A 19887-nucleotide genomic window follows, 5' to 3' on the forward strand; every position below is an offset into this window, starting at 1 on the left:
AAATACAACCAGTCAGTAATTAACAACACATACAATGTAACTACAGCAACCAATCGTTCACGCCCCCAGAGGACCAGAATGAAGACTGGGACATAGGACAAATACAACATATCCCCACAATGCATCATGGTCTCCTCCCCTCTGTCTGGAGACAACCTGAGGAGCAATCCAATTATCTCTCAGAACAAAGGGAGATCGCCAATACACATGTAGATACAACAGGACAGACATCACCATTTAAACACACAATGGGACAATGGCACAATAGAAACACACCCAGCATTTTCCTCCCAAGCTGACAAGTTACAATTATTATAGATTGTTACAACTTTGTGAGTTTACATTGTCCATACATATAACTTACATTAATTCAAACAGTATAACGTGGGGACAAACCTATCCAAAATTCACTTGAATCGGTTCAGGGGTTTAAAAGTTAGTATATGGCCCATAATCCTGGGGCAAGAGGCCAGCAGCCAGTCCTCTCCAAAACCCAGTGGCGAGGTCGGTTTCGCCACACATCTCCCCCTCCCAGGGAAGACTAACCAGATACCTGACCTCACGGTCAGTACCTGAGTTAGTCTGGCAGTCCAACCACAACCCAATACTGGACCTGTTGAATCTTGGGGCCTGGCTCTGTTCTGTATGTCCCCAGCTGTTGAGTGGGCATCTGCTACTCCTCGCTTCCTTGTGGTTCTCCAGCTTGGAACTGTAGGTACTTGGTGGGCAGAGGCCGACTGCGCTCTGCCCAGATGCCAGCTCTTCCGCTGGGGTAGCCTGTGGGAAGTCCGGCTCTGGAGAAGAGGATAGGGGAGGGCAGAGGCCGACTGCGCTCTGCCCAGATGCCAGCGCTTCCACTGGGGTAGCCTGTGGAAAGTCAGCCTCTGGAGAAGAGGATAGGGGAGGGCAGAGGCCGACTGCGCTCTGCCCAGATGCCAGCTCTTCCGCTGGGATGTGGTCAGGGAATCCTATCCCCAGGACCTTGTTGCAGATCGGCTGTGGAGAGGAGGAATCGCTTACCTCCTCCTCCTGGCATTCCTGCAGGGTCGGTGGGGGATCTGAACCGGCCGTCCAGCATCCCGGTAGGCCTGGTGCAGAGACCGCGGTCCCATCTGCACCATCGGAGTTAGGGGTGCTGTCCCCCTCCTCCTCCTGGTATCCCTGCGGAGATGGCTGGCGATCTGGACCGACCGTCCAGCATCTCTGTAGGACTGGTAGAGAGACCTCGGTCCCATCTCCACCTGCCATCTGTGGGTCCTCCCAGGACCAGTCTGTGAGGTCCCTCAACATTTGCGAGTAAGGACCACCTGCGTCCACACCTGGCAACTCCGGCTGCTGTTGAGGGTCTGGGCCAGCTGCCCAGCATCCCGGTGGAGAGACCTCGGTCCCGTCTCCCCCTGCCTGTTGTGGTTCCTCACAGGACCAGTTTATGAGGACTTCTACCTCTGTAGCTGGTACTGAAGCAGGGGATACTTCAGTCGGGTCTTCCCAGCTGTAGGGTTGTAGGTCTGGGACTGCCACCCAGCTCTCTGGCAGTGTATATTGGGACCGAATTGAGCTGAAGAAGTATTGGTAGTCCTGCTCCAGCTCCCACTCCTTTGTCACTAGAGATGCCAGGTCTTGTCTCACCTCTCTCGCTGTAGCCCAATCATGCATAGCCTCCCTGTAGTCATAGATATCCCAGAACCGGGACCCTCCAGCATCTCCGAACTCCGGTTCTGCGAAGGCCTCAAACAATAGGCCAGGGCCATCAGAATTCTCACCCTCGGGTCTGTCGTGCTCAGCCATCCAGGGGGAGTGCCGAATCACATACCACCAGAGTGCCTGGTAGGCGTCATCTAGCCAAAGCTCCTTCCATACCAGGCTCTCCAGTTCTGTCACCCACTCATTCAGGGGCTTCTCTCCCAGAGGGGGCATTCGCAGGGCCACTCGCATCCGCAACTGCTGTTCCTCACTGGGGAGACACTCGCCCCGCCGCCGCTGGGCATTTTCCAGGGCATCATACCAGACGCCTTTCCGGAATGCATCCCTCCAGTCCGGGTCATCCTCATCCTCGTAGTGGAACGCTGTTTGAAGACTAGCCGATTCCATCCTGCTGTAGCCAGGGGCGCTGTACGGATACTAGCGTTACCCTCAATTTAGTACATCCACGAACGGTGTCTCCGAGCTGCTTCTCCTCACACTAGGACGCCATCCCACTGCTTGCCACCAATGTAACGGATCACCTGGCACCCCGACCGGGTACCTCCGTTGAATGAATGCTCCTAGTGCTTTCCGAGGACTCCAAGCACTCCACTTGACACCGTACGCATTGCAGACCCCCCGAACCGCCGAAGCTTGGTTGAGGTCTCACCGTCTCCTACCCACCCTGGACCTACGACAAGGCTCCAGGCTCCAGTGGGTGGACCTCTCCTAAAACCAGAGAGCAGGAACAGCCCTTAAAAGAGCTAGTAGTTATAGCCAGGGGAGTATACACGTAGCACGTAGCAATCCCCACACACATGAGACGAGGCTCTCTGTTGAAGGTGAAACAGGAACTGACTGTACTTCACGTACAGCCTCTTTTATTCACAAACCAAAAACATAGTACTGCCCACAGGGGTTTGAAATACAACCAATCAGTAATTAACAACACATACAATGTAACTACAGCAACCAATCGTTCACGCCCCCAGAGGACCAGAATGAAGACTGGGACATAGGACAACATATCCCCACAATGCATCATGGTCTCCTCCCCTCTGTCTGGAGACAACCTGAGGAGCAATCTGTTATGTCCCCTGGACACTCTGTGTCTCTCAGGTACTGCTGGCAATGCTGCCAGTATCTGCTCAGCAAGTTACACACACAGGCCGATGTACTACTTAACCAGAGCAAGGTTTATTACTCAGAACATTATGGCATTCTTACATGGAGGAGTCTTATTCCTAACAGCTTCTGTCCTTATCAGATGTAATCCCTTCTCAGCCTCATGTGTCTGCTTCCAGTTCCCCTCACACACCGTCTGACTTCCTGGTACAGTTCCTCCTCCCCCATCATGCATCAGGAGAAAGAGGCTAAAGGTCACAGTGATCTATCACAACATCACACCTCCTTTCCTTCCCAAAAAAAAAAAAAAAAACATAACAAGAGAACAAAATGTTGAACACATAACATAACAAGGCAAGCGAGATCAGTTCAGCAAGTAGTATCTCCAACTCAGTTCTGTGATTTCCGCAGCACTTCATGAGCCCTTTGTCTCTGTTCCCTGACCTCCAATGTGTCCCGTAAGATTTCAGCACTTTGCCAGCGAGGCGTTTGACGTCTTTGACGGGTAGACTTACGCAGAGGCACAGCACCGGGAGGGATAGAGTCAGTCAAGGGTTCTGGAGATGTCAGTGGGCGTCCCACAGACAAATCAGGCTCTGTAACTCCAGGCACATGTCCGGGCTCCTCAGGAATATGGTCACCAACCAGTTCAGGGTTTGGTTGTAAACTTGTGGGATCATGCCAGACACCATGCCATATGTCACCAGCAGAGTCCAGAGTAGACTCTGGTGGGTGGTTAGAAAGAGGGGTCGGTTTTGTCACTAGTGGCCGGCAAATGCGTTTCCTCAATTGTGAAAGGTGTCGCCGAACACAAATGCCTTCCTCCAGGCGGACAAGGTACATTCTTCTGCCAAGAGTTCCATCAATAACGCCCGGAAGCCAAGGAGGCAAAGCTCTGTAATTCCGAGACCATACAAGATCACCGGCACGGAATCCCAGACGGCCCGGCGGAGGAGGTGTTGGTGACTGTTCCTGCGGACGAACTAAATCAAGTTTGGTGCGGAGATGCCTGCCAAACATAAGAAAAGCCGGTGACAGCCCAGTAGTAGCGTGTTTCGTGTTACGGTACATGATCAAGAATTCCAGCAGCTTCTCTTCTGACAGTCCAACCTGGTCCAGAGTGGACAGTAAGTGCTTCTTAAATGTCTGCACAAATCGTTCTGCCAGCCCATTTGAAGCTGGATGATAAGGAGCTGTTTTGTAGTGTTGGACGCCCAAGCCACTAAGGAAGGATTGAAACTCATGCGATGTAAATTGAGTTCCATTGTCGGAGACTATGGCTGTTGGCAAGCCATATTGAGCAAAGAGCTTCCTTAAGACTAGAATGGTAGCAGCTGAGGTAATAGAAGGCATTAGAAAAACCTCCGGCCATTTTGAATGCGCATCTACCACGATCAAATACATTTTACCCTGGATGGGGCCAGCAAAATCAAGATGGAGTCTGGACCACGGTTCTGTTGGCCATGGCCAAGGTTGCAGGGTTCCTCTCTTTTGGGGTCGCTGGGCTTGACAGCACCCAGGACATTGAGCAACATAATCTTCAATTGCTGTATCCATTTGTGGCCACCAAACATAGCTCCGGGCTCGCTGCTTCATGCGCACCACACCAGGATGGCCTTCATGCAGTATCCTTAGCATGGTTGATTGCAAGTACTGGGGTACAATCACTCTATTGCCCCATTGTAGGCAACCAGCATTAGTCACAAGCTCACATTTTCTGGCAAAGTACGGACGAAATTCACCTGAAACTCTCTCTGGCCATCCAGTCTGAACATAAGAGAATATCTGAGACAGGAAAGGATCTGTGGCTGTATGTCTGGCAATCAGGGAGGTGGACATGCAAGATTGTGGCCTGTGTACTTCCACTACACGTACCTCTCTTAGTGGGTGGTCATCTCTTAGTGGCAATCTGGAAAAAGCATCTGCATTGCCATGGGTATCATGGGAGCGGTATCTGATAGAATAAGCATAAGCTCCTAAAAATAAAGCGTACCTTTGTAAGCGAGATGCAGTTGTTGTAGAAATTCCTTTCTGAGGGTTCAGTATTGACAACAGAGGTTTGTGGTCAGTGATAAGTGTGAACTCCCGACCATAGATGTACGCGTGAAATTTTTTTGTGGCCCATACAATGGCCAAAGCTTCCTTGTCAATCTGGGAGTAGTTTTGTTCCGCTGAGGTTAAAAACCTGGAGGCAAAAGAAATGGGGCGCTCCGTGCCATCCGGCATGACATGGGAAAGCACGGCACCCAGTCCATAAGGCGAGGCATCACAAGCCAGGATGACGGGTTTCTTTAAATCATAGTGGACCAGAACTCGAGAAGACAGAATGAGTTCTTTAGAAAGCCGAAAAGCTTCTTCACATTTGTCTGTCCATATCCATTTAGCTCTTGCATCCAGTAAGCGATGTAATGGGTAGAGCTGGTGTGCTAGGTTCGGCAAGAAACGGTGGTAGTAATTTAGGAGGCCAAGGTAAGACCTGAGCTGGGTGACATTCCGGGGGGTAGGGGCATGGGTAAGGGCTTTAACCTTTTCTTCAGTAGTGTGTAACCCATGTCGGTCCACCGTGTGGGCACAAAACTCCAGCTGAGACTTGAGAAATTCGCATTTTGAAAGATTGACACGTAAACCATACTTTTGGAGTCTCTCTAGCACAGCTTCAACATTCTTTCTGTGTTCTTCATCAGTGGGACCAGTGATGAGCATGTCATCCAGTAGACATTGGGTGAAAGGTATTCCTGCCAGTACCTCATCCATGATCCGCTGCCAGATGGCTGGAGCTGGGGCTATGCCAAAAACCATGCGGTTATACTGGAATAATCCTTTATGAGTGTTAATGGTCAACAGATGGCGTGAATCTGGGTGTACTTGCAGTTGCAGGTAAGCTTGCTTTAAGTCTATTTTTGTAAACTTTTGCCCCCCAGCCAGTGAGCCAAATAAATCTTCAAGTCGAGGCAATGGGTATTGATCCACAAGAAGTTGGTTGTTCAGAGCTACCCTGAAATCACCACAAATCCTAATGTCTCCATTCTTTTTCTTGACAGGCACAATTGGTGATGCCCATTCACTTCTATCCACTTTCGTTATGATCTTTTCAGCCAATAGGTGGTCCAGCTCTGCTTCCACTTTTTTTTCGCAAGGCAAAAGGTACTGATCTTGCCTTACAAAAACGAGGTGTAGCACCAGGCTTCAAGAGGAGGTGGGCCATCTTTCCTTTTACGGTGCCCAAAGAGTCCTCAAAAACCTCTTTAAAACGTGACTTCAGGGATTCCACCCAATGGTCTACTTTAGAAAGCAATGTACATTGGGCAATGGTAAAAGGAGGCATGCCCAGGGCTTTGATCCAGTCCCTTCCATACAGCGGAGGACCTCCATTCCTTACAACATAAAGGCGTAGACTTTGACTGTGGTTGCCTAATGTAACAAGGGGTTTTACATAACCCAAGGGCTGTAGTAGTTCCTTGCTGTAGGTTTGTAGTGTGAGCTTTGTAGGTTTTAGCGGCAGGGACAGACCCGATGCCTTTAAATCAGTCCATGAAATGACAGACACAGCTGCCCCTGTATCAACATCCATGGAGACAGGACAGCCATTGAGTGTGACATCCACTTTAATCGCAGGAGTACTCCCAGTTACTCGAAACAGTCCAACATGCTGGACACATGTCTCCTCATCAGAGCTAAAACCGTTATTGTCCATATCCACACGGAATGTCTGTTTACGTCTATCTTTTGTGGTAGCGTTCGGGGAGCGAGAGCTGCGACAAACGCGCCCAATATGACCAGTCTTTCCACAGCGAAAACAAACGACATCCTTGAACTTGCAAGCCGGCGCACTGTGAGTAGTGTTACCACAACGGTAGCAAGTCGGGGTCCCAGAGACAGAAGAATTAGGGTGGCGAGGTTTAAGCTGAGTGGCAGGGGACGGGCGTCTCGAGCGTTGAGTGATAGCAGTGTGGAATATTTCCTCACCCTGGCTTGCAGGAGTTGTAGGTGGTGCCTTCAGTAGGGTGGCGTCCCGTGTTGCCAACTCCATGACCGTAGCAAGGTCAGTGGCTTTCGTCAGAGTCAAGTCGGGTTCTGTGAGTAAACGTTTCTGTATGGCTGGGTCGCAGAGTCCCATGACGAACATGTCACGGAGAGCCGTCTGTAGGTAGTCTCCAAACTGACAAGTGGCAGCTAGTTTACGTAAAGCAATGATATATGTCTTTATATCCTCCCCGGCCTGCTGCCTTCTACTGTAGAATTTAAACCGCTCTGCGATTTCTAACGGCTTCGGGTTGTAGTGTGTATGTAGCGTCTGAATTAACTCAGGCAGGGACTTAGAGGCTGGCTTGTCTGGAGAAACAAGGTCTCTGAGGGTTCCATATGCAGCTTGACCCAATGCAGTGAGAAAAACTGCAACTTTCTTTTCAACAGTCACATTATTTGCTTCCATATACTGTTCCAGCCTCTCCACCCAGGAGATCCATGACTCAGCTGCAGGATCAAATGGTTGAATAAACCCTATGAAGGCCATGTGTGCTAAAATCCACAATCCTCGTCGCCACTGTTATGTCCCCTGGACACTCTGTGTCTCTCAGGTACTGCTGGCAATGCTGCCAGTATCTGCTCAGCAAGTTACACACACAGGCCGATGTACTACTTAACCAGAGCAAGGTTTATTACTCAGAACATTATGGCATTCTTACATGGAGGAGTCTTATTCCTAACAGCTTCTGTCCTTATCAGATGTAATCCCTTCTCAGCCTCATGTGTCTGCTTCCAGTTCCCCTCACACACCGTCTGACTTCCTGGTACAGTTCCTCCTCCCCCATCATGCATCAGGAGAAAGAGGCTAAAGGTCACAGTGATCTATCACAACATCACACAATCCAATTATCTCTCAGAACAAAGGGAGATCGCCAATACACATGTAGATACAACAGGACAGACATCACCATTTAAACACACAATGGGACAATGGCACAATAGAAACACACCCAGCATATTCCTCCCAAGCTGACAAGTTACAATTATTATAGATTGTTACAACTTTGTGAGTTTAAATTGTCCATACATATAACTTACATTAATTCAAACAGTATAACGTGGGGACAAACCTATCCAAAATTCACTTGAATCGGTTCAGGGGTTTAAAAGTTAGTATATGGCCCATAATCCTGGGGCAAGAGGCCAGCAGCCAGTCCTCTCCAAAACCCAGTGGCGAGGTCGGTTTCGCCACAGTGACAAATCTCAAGGGGCTGCAAATCTAAGTGGATCGTATAGACTGTTGATGGTGGACAGGACTCCACGTCGTGTGAAAGGTTTCTGTTCTTGGTCAACCTGAAAGGTAAAGGTGTCAGACTTGAGGACCCAGCTAAGCCCTAGGTTGCGCTGCATGGGTAATAGGTCTGTTGCCAAGTCTAGATCCTTCAAATCACTGGCATGATCTTGAGTAGGAAAGGGCTCCATAACAACTTTGCTGTTTGAAGCTATCTTATGCAGCCTGAGGTTTGAACAGGAAAGCATACTTTGAGTCCTTTTGAGTAGACCGATTGCGGCCTCTGGTGAGGGAAGCGACTTTAAGCCATCATCTACATAGAAGTCTCTTTCAACAACCTTCTTGGGCAGAAAGTCTGAGTCCATAAATAGCGACTGCAGGAGATTTGCTGTTGCCAAAAACATGCACCTTCATGCGATATTCGAAGATGTCTTGGGTAAGGTGGTTGTCTTTGAACCAAAAGAATCTTAAGAAGTTCCTGTGCTCTTCTTTAACTAGGAAACAATAGAACATTTGTTGTATGTCAGCAACTACAGCAATGGGTTCTTTGCGGAATCTGATGAGGACACCGAGAAGTGTGTTGTTGAGGTCTGGTCCTGTCAAAAGAACATCATTGAGGGAGACTCCCTCATATTTTGAACTAGAGTCAAATACCACTCGGATTTGTCCGGGCTTCTTGGGATGGTAAACGCAAAAGATTGGTAAGTACCAGCATTCTTCCTTTTCTTTTAGGGGTGGAGCTACTTCTGCATGACTGTTCTCCAATATCTTGTCCATGAATAAGAAAAAATGTTCCATCATTTCTGGTCTTTTCTGAAAGTTGCGTTGGAGTAAACAGAAGCGTTTAAAGGCTTGATCTCTGTTGTTGGGAAGACGGTGTCTCTGTGTTTTGAAAGGTAATGGTGCAACCCAGGTGTTCATTTTATCCTTGAAGAATCCTTCCTCAATTATGTTTAAGAAGGCCTCATCTTCAGTAGAGGGAGCTATCTTGTGGTCTTCCTTTGTCCTCTGGAACACCTTGCACCCCAAGGCTGTATTGTGCTCTTCACTGTTGCATTCAGACCATCTGATGTTCACTGTACAGTCTTTTGCAAGATGAGAGGTTGATGGAAACACCTGTAACAAATGAGGTTCTCCTTGAGGAAAGTTTTGCAGTCCCTGAGAAGTTTTTTATCTAAATTCTCTGCATTTCAGCAATAAGTGTGGTTTCTTATGTAGGGGACATTGGACATGGGTCTTTTGTTGAGATCTTCTCAGTCTCTGAGGTACTGTAGGTTTTGCTTGAGGGGTCTTTGAAGGATACGGAGTAAGACAGGCCTACCTGGTTTGGGGTAAGTGGTGTCAAACATCGAGAAGTCAAAGCTGGGTGTTACACTGCTGGTAGACGTGGCTGGAATCCAGTGGCCATAAGGAACAAGCGAGGCGCAGACTTGAGGAGTAGATCGCAAGGTAGGGAATCCAGTGAAGAATCGGAACGGTCTGGAAGGGACGGTTCTGAGGAGCAGGAGACTGGAACAAGTCACAATACTCGAGCAATGTTTGCATTGCCTCAAGGGTATAAGTAGGCCCAAACAGGAAACAAGATGGCTCACAATCAGTATCACAACGGCACATCTTAGTTAAGGGCAATCCTCAGATAACACAGCAGCCTCCAGTGGTGGAGGAGTGAAATTGCAACACAAGTTCAGAGTGGGTGAAACAGCGGCCACTAGTGGTAATTTAGAAGATTACATCAAATTCTGACATTATTCCCTCCTTCAGCATCGACCTCCGGACGATGCTTGGCTCGGTTTTTCTGGATATCTTTGGTGAAATTCTTTAAGCAGTCGGGGAGCACTAATATTGTTTACAGGTTCCCATGAATTGTCCTCGGGGCTATACCCCTGCCATTTAATTAGGTATTGTAGATTATTTCGGAAAATTCTAGAGTCCAGTATTTTTTCAACAGTGTAATGTTCTTGTCCATCTACTTCAACTGGATCGGGAGGAGGCAGATTACGTCCTGGAAATGGATCTGGAATAACAGGTTTCAGAAGTGATACATGGAACACAGGATGTACTCTCATTGTCCTGGGAAGTTTTAACCGAAAAGCTACTGCATTTATTTGTCCAATAATCTTGAAAGGCCCAATAAATTTTTGACCAAGTTTTGCTGAATGTACATGAAGTTTTAAATTCTTCGTAGAAAGCCATACCTCATCTCCCACCTTGAAAGTTGGAGAAGGCCTGTGGGATTTATCTGCTGTTTGCTTATATCTCTCCTGGGCAATCTTTAATGTGTCCTTTAACATCTCCAGATTTTGTTGGAGAGATTGAACTCTGTCATTGACAGCAGGAATAGAAGTGTCTCTGGGGAAATTAGGGAGTATACTTGGATGGTAACACAAATTAGCAAAAAATGGTGTTTGTTTGGTGTAAGCATTCTGAGTATTATTGTATGAAAATTCTGCCATTGGAAGCAAATCAACCCAGTCATCTTGCGAATGGCAAATGTAGCATCGGAGATACTGCTCCAAAGTTTGGTTTGTGCGTTCAGTCTGACCATTTGACTGGGGGTGAAAAGCGGATGACAAATTAACATCAATGTCCAGTGTTTTACAAAAATTCTTCCAAAATTTGGACGTAAATTGTACTCCGCGATCAGAGACAACTTCCTCTGGTACTCCATGGAGACGAAAGACATCTTGGATGATAAGTTCAGCAGTTTCTTTGGCAGAAGGGAGACCAGCACATGGAATAAAGTGAGCTGCTTTTGTCAATCGATCAACCACAACTAAGATGGCACTTTTTCTTTTAGAAGCAGGCAAATCGACAATAAAGTCCATGGATATAGACCCCCAAGGACGGGACGGGATTGACAGAGGCTGCAAAAGTCCCACTGGTGAAGTACGAGGAGTTTTATTCATGGCATAGGTGTTACAAGAAGAAACATATTTCTTCACATCCTCTTGATAATTAGGCCACCAAAAGAAGCGTGACAGAAGTTCTTTCGTCTTCTGAATTCCCTTGTGACCAGCTAGCTTGGAGTCATGAATTATTTTTAATACTCTCAGTCGTACACTCTCTGGCACATAAATGCAATACTTATAAGTCCAAACTTTATTTTGAAACATAAGGGATATATATCATCTGGTGGATTTAGGAGAACCGGATCAGTCTCATATGCTGCCCTTATGTCTTCTAGCAGATCCTTGTTAGTAATGACCCCAACAAAATTGGATTCCGACAGAATGGTAGTTGGTGGTGCAGGTGAAGAGGAATCATTTGAGAACAGTCTGGATAAGGCATCAGCTTTTCCATTTCGGGAGCCAGGTCTATAAGAGATCACAAAATTGAATCGGCTAAGAAATAGACTCCACCGAGCTTGACGGGGAGACAAACATTTAGCAGATCTGATGAACTCTAAGTTACGATGATCAGTTAGCACCACTATCTGCTGTGCTGCTCCTTCCAAATGATGTTGCCACTCTTGGAAAGCAGCAATGATGGCTAACAGTTCCTTGTTTCCCACATAATAATTCTTTTCTGAGGAGGTCAGTTTTCGGGAAAAATAAGCACAAGGGTGAAGCAAGTCTTTTTCTCCTGTTCTTTGTGATAGAATAGCCCCTATTGCACAGTCAGAAGCATCAACTTCAACGATAAAGGCATGTTCAGGGTCAGGATGAATCAGCATAGGGGCTGTGGTGAATTTTGTCTTTAGACAGAGGAATGCATCCTGTGCTTGGGGAGACCAAATAAATAGTATTCCCTTCCTTGTTAATCGAGTAATTGGTGTAATTATAGCAGAAATTTATTTGATAAATCGTCTGTAGAAATTAGCAAATCCTACAAATCCTCCCTCATATGGGCAGAGCCCCCCATCAAGTCCTGGGTCTCAATATAACTCTCGACTAGGTTAACCAATTGGTCAAGGTTGCTGGGGTCTCCTTGACCCACGCACCGCTGTATGGCCACCGGCAGTGTGCGCACAAAACGGTCAACTATCACCTGCTCAATCATTTGGGTGGGGCTCAAGGTCTCAGGCTGGAGCCACTTCTTCACCAAGTGCAACAAGTCATATACCTGAGACCTAGTGGGCCGGGACTCTGAAAAGGCCCACTGGTACACCGTTTGCGCCCGCACATACATGTTAACCCCCATCCAAGCGAAGACCTCACCTTTAAGTTTCTCATAGTCCTGGGCGTCCTCATGGCTGAGGTCAAAATAGGCTTTCTGGGCTCTCCTCCTAGGAACGGTGCCACCACCTCAGCCCACTGGTCGGACGGTAGGTTTTCCTGCTCAGCCATTCTTTCAAATACCGTGAGGAAGGCCTCCCTGTTGTCCTCCGGACTCATTTTCCTCAGCGGCCGATGGAAACTGGGTCACCGCAGGTGGGGTCCTTTGCTTGGACACTCGCAGGGTTTCTTGCAGGGCAGCAATCTGTTGAATCAACAGGCTGTTAGTCTGCTGTTGTTGGGCGTTCGCTGCTTGCTGTTGTGCATTGCACTCGGCTTGCTTGTAATATTGCCTCCATTTGATCCACTGGCTTAGGGCGAAACTTGGCCGGCTTTATCAGGGACATGCACCCTTGTGTTTGCCTCACTGGTCACTTGCCCGCATCCTCCTCCGAATGTAAGGAACCGTACTCACTTGACCAGTGTACAGAGGCAGAGACACCACAAAGTTCATCAAAGTCTTCTTTATTTATGCTTGTCCAAATACGTACAGCCGATAAATCCGGATAACAGCCGGGTCCAACAAACACAGCACACACTGACTGTGTTACCTCACACTGTCTACCTTCTTCCCCAGACTGAGACACACCTAAGTCAAGCAGCAGGATTAAATAGAATCCCTGGACATGCGTATGCCCCAAGTGCCGGACTGTAGCATGGGGAACAGTCACCCACCCAGCACATTGCCTGTTCCCAGTAAAATCCCGAACCGGACTAGCTGGAACCAGCTATGCTATCTATCATGGTGTCCACCAACTACATTAGTGGACACCTAATCTAGGGGCCTTTACTCCACCAAGGCCAGGCACCTTGGTGACACGTTCCCAGTGCAAACCAAACCTCTTTTAGAATGCTTCCTGCAGCATTCTGGGTGACACATATCTCCCATCATAAATGACTCCTGTCACTGCCTCACAGTGGTCAAAGTAACATGCTGCTCAGACTTCGACCCATCTTAACCAGTGGTAGCGTCCAGAATTCTAGATGAATCAGTCTCTTACCTCTCTAGAGCCGGGCTTCGCAGTCAGACAGAGCTCTTGGTACACTGTACCAGACTAGAAGTGTCAATGTCAGCCAGACTGAAATTTAAGTGCATGTCTTTAGTCTTTAGCAAGGTTATTTTCCCCAGTAGTACTCACTCAGATCTCTTGGCGCGGTTTCTAGGGATCCGGTGAAGAGAGAACTGCATTCACCCTTTTTCAAGATGGCCGCCGCTTCACTTCCTATAAGGGCGCCGTCGATTTCCTTTGTCTTCTCTGGTGCTGGCGTGAGCTGAAGACGAAGGAGGAGATTTGGGGGAGGAACTGCCACTTTCCTTCTCTTTACTGTGAATTCGCTCCCTGTAGGCAGGGCTGGATTTTCCCGCTGCAGAGGGGGCGTTTCTTGTCTTTCCTGCTTCTGGACTGGTAGATGAATCTGCGCCGAAACAATTAAAGATGGCGGATTAACCCTTTGGACGCGAGTGCGCACAGTTTTGTCCCTGCTGCTCTGCAATAAGTCAGTTAAAGTTACTTTTAAAAAGGCTCTTGTTAATTGGGCAGGCTTTATAGGCTTATGGCTCACAGATTACGGTTGTCCGAAATCCTGTTCTCAATGTAACGGCACATAGTTTAATAAAGTCCTCATCCTGTTCGTGATGCCAATTGATGCAGCGCCCGCGACCGGGACATCACTTGGTAGCAGCATCCCAATCCCAGCGTCTGGGGGTATTCCTTGCTCCTTAGGAGGTTTTTACGAAATATGTTCCTTTTATAGAGCAAGTAATTGTGACGCCAGCTGCAGTTAATCAACGAGGACATGGAGTCCCCTTTGTAGTTGGTAGTGTTGGTACCCAGGGTAGGTTTGCCAGACTGGTGTAGAGTGGCCTACAGTGTCTTTGTAGATGTTATCAGCACGTGTCACAGTGCTCCTACCTGGATATCCTTGGATCCCAGACTTGGTCGGACGAAGCAGTGCAAAAGGGGGTGATAACTAGGATGGTGTAGAACAAAGTTTAGTCCAGTCTTGGTAAACATTTGAACAGTTGCTTTAATTGTAATAAACAGTAATCCATACAGTTTCCAGACTTTATCTTGGTCATCAGCAGGTATTGGCTTAACTTTGGCAGGCAAGCACTTCTGCAACAATCTTAACTCTGCTATGCTGTAGCTTCCTCAGCTCTGCTACGCTGGCTGGAGTAAATAGGAACTTTTCCTCTTCTGCTGGAACTTAGCTTTCTGTAGTCTCTTACTGTAGGCAATCCTAGGAACTTCTTCCTGGCTTTGAGTTCCTCAAGCTTTGGCTTTAGCTTGGATGAAGGAAATGCAAGCCCAGGAGGGAACATGCAACCAAAATGCTCTTTAGAGGAAGGGCCTCTGGGCCTAGAAGAGCAGGCAGTGCTCTGCTAGCCAACATACAACCTTTCCCTAGGAGGGGGTAGGCCAGACTAGACTCACTAACACTAAACTCCTCCTCTCTCTGAGAGAGGCTTAGAGACTGGAAGGAATAGTTCCAGACTCTGCTAATGCTCTGTCAAGTGTTTGCTTCCACCTGCTGGTGGACCAGGCACATTACATGAAATATAACAGTTACATAGGAAAGAATATGCACATTATTCAGGGATGACATAAAATACATTTTGATGTTGTAAGTTAGCATATAGAAGATGGTAGCAAGGTGCAAAAGAGTGATAATGGCACTCCGGACATTACATCTGCTCACCTCTTTTATTCTCCAGTCTTTTTGGTCGTCTCTCTGCATTCTCTGACCTCCACTGTCTTTCTTCTCCCCTCGCCAACTGTTCTCGATTCCTCTGTCTCTTCTTCTCTTCTGTCTTCTGCTTTACTCTATTCCTCTGTCTTTGTTCTCTTCCCTGGTCTACTCTCTGTGTTCTCTCTCCCCTGCCTGTTCTTTTCTCTTCTCCGTGTTCTGTTCTCTCGAGCTCTCTCTGTCTCTTATCTCTTCTTTATTATCAGCTATCACTTCTCTTTCTTCATTGTTCTGTTTCTTCTCTCCCTTCTCTGGCCTTTTCTTTCTTCTCACCTGTCTTATCCGCTCTCCTTTATTCTCTCTCTCATTATTCTTTATGCTTTCTCTGTTCTCTCTTCTCCCTGTCCTTCATTCTCTGTTCTTCTTTCTGTTTTCTCTTCTTAATACCTTCACTCTCCTCTCATTTCTGTAATCTTTCTCTATCTGTTCTCTCTCCTCTGGTCTCTCCTCTCTCAGTCCTCCTTTCTCTAATTTGTTCTTCTAATCCTTCTGTGTTTTCTTATTTATCTCTGTCCTCTCTTCTCATGTCTGTGGTCTCTCTCCTCTTTTATCTCTGTTCTCTCTTTTAATCCTCCTTTCTCTGATCTGTTCTTCTCATCTTTCTGTGTCCTCTTCTTTATCTCTGTCCTCTCTTCTCATGTCTGTGGTCTCTCTCCTCTTTTCTCTCTGTGTTCTCTCTTTTAATCCTCCTCTGATCTGTTCTTCTCATCTTTCTGTGTCCTCTTCTTTATCTCTGTCGTCTCTTCTCATGTCTGTGCTCTCTCTCTCTTTTCCCCTCCTCTGATGCTTTCAATGCAATGAGTGAAATCCAGATGATCTGTGAGTGAAATCTTGTTCTCTGATGAGCAGCCTCCATATTTGTTCCGCAGGACCCTGTCGGCCATGTCCACGTCACTGGATCCAGATCGAAAATAAATGTTATTTATTCTCTGAGAAAAAGAAAACCAAAGATTCAAGTGAGAAATTCTGCATCCAGAAGGGCGGACGACTGGCGACTGTGAAGCAGGGCCTAATACAGGTCAGAGGATGTCTAATGTGTACAGGGCCAAATAACTGGCCGATCACATGGGCAGCAAAGGGACATTACTCGCAATCCTGGAGTTCGCCCAGAGAGTATCCCTAGTGCCTCATGCAGAGCGCCTCCCAAAACCAAACACAACACCCCCAGTGCCTCCTGCAGAGTGCCCCCCAATACTAATCACAACACCTCCAGTGCCTCCCAATACCAAACACAACACCCCCAGTGCCTCCTGAAGAGTGCCCCCCAATACTAATCACAATACCCCTAGTGTCATCTGCAGAGTGCCCTCCAATACCAAACACAACACCCCCAGTGCCTCCTGCAGAGTGCCCCCCCAATACTAATCACAATACTCATTGTGTCATCTGCAGAGTGCCCACCACCCATCACAACACCCCCAGTGCCTCCTGCAGAGTGCCCCCCAATACTAATCACAATACCCATTGTGTCATCTGCAGAGTGCCTCCCAAAACCAAACACAACACCCCCAGTGCCTCCTGCAGAGTGCCCCCCAATACTAATCACAACACCCCCAGTGCCTCCCAATACCAAACACAACTCCCCCAGTGCCTCCTGCAGAGTACCCCCCAATATTAATCACAATACCCCTAGTGTCATCTGCAGAGTGCCCCCAATACCAAACACAACACCCCCAGTGCCTCCTGCAGAGTGCCCCCCAATACTAATCACAATACCCATTGTGTCATCTGCAGAGTGCCCCCCACCCATCACAACACCCCAAGTGCCTCCTGCAGAGTGCCCCCCAGTACTAATCACAATACCCATTGTGTCATTTGCAGAGTGCCCCCAATACCAGACACAACACCCCCAGTGCCTCCTGCAGAGTGACCCCCAATACCAGACACAACACCCCCAGTGTCTCCTGCAGAGTGCCCCCAATACCAGACACAACACCCCCAGTGCCTCCTGCAGAGTGACCCCCAATACCAGATACAACACCCCCAGTGTCTCCTGCAGAGTGCCCCCAATACCAGACACAACACCCCCAGTGCCTCCTGCAGAGTGACCCCCCAATACCAGATACTACAACCCCAGTGCCTCCTGCAGAGTGCCCCCAATACCAAACACAACACCCCCAGTGCCTCCTGCAGAGTGCCCCCAATACTAATCACAACACCCCCAGTGCCTCCTGCAGAGTGCCCCCAATACCAGACACAACACCCCCAGTGCCTCCTGCAGAGTGACCCCCAATACCAGACACAACACCCCCAGTGTCTCCTGCAGAGTGCCCCCAATACCAGACACAACACCCCCAGTGCCTCCTGCAGAGTGACCCCCAATACCAGATACAACACCCCCAGTGCCTCCTGCAGAGTGCCCCCAATACCAGACACAACACCCCCAGTGCCTCCTGCAGAGTGACCCCCAATACCAGATACTACAACCCCAGTGCCTCCTGCAGAGTGCCCCCAATACCAAACACAACACCCCCAGTGCCTCCTGCAGAGTGCCCCCAATACCAAACACAACACCCCCAGTGCCTCCTGCAGAGTGCCCCCAATACCAAACACAGCACCCCCAGTGCCTCCTGCAGAGTGCCCCCAATACCAGATACAACACCCCCAGTGCCTCCTGCAGAGTGCCCCCAATACCAAACACAACACCCCCAGTGCCTCCTGCAGAGTGCCCCCAATACCAAACACAACACCCCCAGTGCCTCCTGCAGAGTGCCCCCAATACCAGATACAACACCCCCAGTGCCTCCTGCAGAGTGCCCCCAATACCAGATACAACACCCCCAGTGCCTCCTGCAGAGTGCCCCCAATACCAAACACAACACCCCCAGTGCCTCCTGCAGAGTGCCCCACTACCAATCACAATACCCCCCACATTTCTGCTATGAACACTTTCTGCTCCTCAGTTCTGTGATCCTCTCCTTACACGTGTTCTCATCCTGTGCATGAGAGGGATAAGCGGTGCCGGGTTATAACCACTCATCTCTGTATAATGTGTTCTGATGTGATACGGCACTGATATATCCCCTCCTCCTGTCTGTTATATCATACAGAACCTACAACACAGCAGGTTTATGGATCATATATGTGATATGCCATGCGCAGAATCGGTAGCACTCATGAGTGAGAGTTGTCAGGGTTATTGGCTGGGGTCCGATCATTGTGGCTCCTGTGATTCTGACTTCGTCGTTCTGTTCTTTTAGAGATTGGCGAGCACCATGGATCTTGAGTTCTGGGTTGGATTATCTGCCTTTGGATCCCATTACCAGGAGGATTCGTGGATAGGGGTGTGGACAGATGGCAGCATCGAGTACGTACCACCGCGCACTGCGTTACATTGATCGTCTGGTTCTGATTCTGTATGCCGCGAGTGCGTAGTGATGAGCGTTGGAGGTGCAGCATTTCAAACCCCCACTGATCAGGATATTGACCTGTCCAGAACAATATCTAGATATCACTATTACTGTATTCCAGCAGGTGGCACCACCTAATAGTTTCACTTTCTCCCAGCAGGTGGCACCACCTAATAGTTTCACTTTCTCCCAGCAGGTGGCACCACCTAATAGTTTCACTTTCTCCCAGCAGGTGGCACCACCTAATAGTTTCACTTTCTCCTAGCAGGTGGCACCACTTAATATTTTAACTTTCTCCTAGCAGGTGGCACCACTTAATAGTTTCACTTTCTCCCAGCAGGTGGCGCCTCAGAGCTAACATCTTTCAGTCCAGCAGGTGGCGCCTCAGAGCTAACATCTTTCAGTCCAGCGGGTGGCGCCCTAGAGCTAAAATCTTTCAGTCCAGCAGGTGGTGCCTCATAATAGCATTACTTCAGCTCAGTGATATATGATAATGTCATTAGTGAGTATTTTGATGATGATGAAGGAGAAGCAGAAGTGAAAGTAAGCGAGCGAAAGCCCTGTTATATAATAAGGAAGAGGGATATATTCAGAACAGAATGGAGAAGTGAAAGCGGTGAAAGTTCTTCTTACATTAATAGCAGCAGCCGGATGTTGATCCAGACAGATGGAAGATGGTCCGGAAGGGATGTTTTTTTCTTTCAGGGTCAGATTTCTCCCTTCCTGTGAATCAACAAAGGTAAAGACATGTAGCTCATATACAGTCAGGTCCATAAATATTGGGACATGGACACAATTCTAACATTTCTGGCTCTATACACCACCACAATGGATGTGAGATGAAACGGACAAGATGTGCTTTACCTGCAGACTGTCAGCTGTAATCTGAGGGATTTACATCCAAATCAGGTGAACGGTGCAGGAATTACAGCAGTTTCCATATGTGCCTCCCACTTGTTAAGGGACCAGAAGTAATGGGACAATTGTCTTCTCGGCTGGTCCATGGCCAGGTGTGTGTTATTCCCTCATTATCCCAATTACTATGAGCAGATACAAGGTCCAGAGGTCATTTCCAGTCTGCTATTTGCATTTGGAATCTGTTGCTGTCAACTCTCAAGATGAGATCCAAAGAGCGGTCACTATCAGTGAAGCCATCATTAGGCTGAAAAAACACAACAAACCCATCAGAGAGATAGCAAAAACATTAGGCACGGCTAAAACAACTGTTTGGAACATTCTTAAAAAGAAGGAACGCACCGGTGAGGTCAGCAACACCAAAAGACCCAGAAGACCACGGAAAACAACTGTGGTGGATGACTGAAGAATTCTTTCCCTGGTGAAGAAAACACCCTTCACAACAGTTGGCCAGATCAAGAACACTCTCCAGGAGGTAGGTGTATGTGTGTCAAAGTCATCAATCAGGAGAAGACTTCACCAGAGTAAATACAGAGGGTTCACCACAAGATGTAAACCATTGGTGAGCCTCAGAAACAGGAAGGCCAGATTAGAG

The 19887-nt window shown here is 48.1% G+C and overlaps 1 protein-coding gene across 4 annotated transcripts in view; it reads left to right on the plus strand.

Annotated features, from left to right (window-relative positions):
* LOC120991954 (C-type lectin domain family 12 member B-like) overlaps positions 1-19887 on the plus strand; it is a 72855-nt gene that overhangs the window by 51379 nt on the left and 1589 nt on the right. For all 4 annotated transcript variants that reach the window (XM_040420701.1, XM_040420700.1, XM_040420702.1 and 1 more), the window contains 2 exons: positions 15897-16045; positions 18228-18334. In XM_040420701.1, coding sequence (XP_040276635.1) covers positions 15897-16045; positions 18228-18334 — 256 coding nt within the window. The remainder of the gene's footprint in view (positions 1-15896; positions 16046-18227; positions 18335-19887) is intronic.

Source organism: Bufo bufo, chromosome 2, assembly GCF_905171765.1.
Source record: "Bufo bufo chromosome 2, aBufBuf1.1, whole genome shotgun sequence".
NCBI lineage: Eukaryota > Metazoa > Chordata > Amphibia > Anura > Bufonidae > Bufo > Bufo bufo.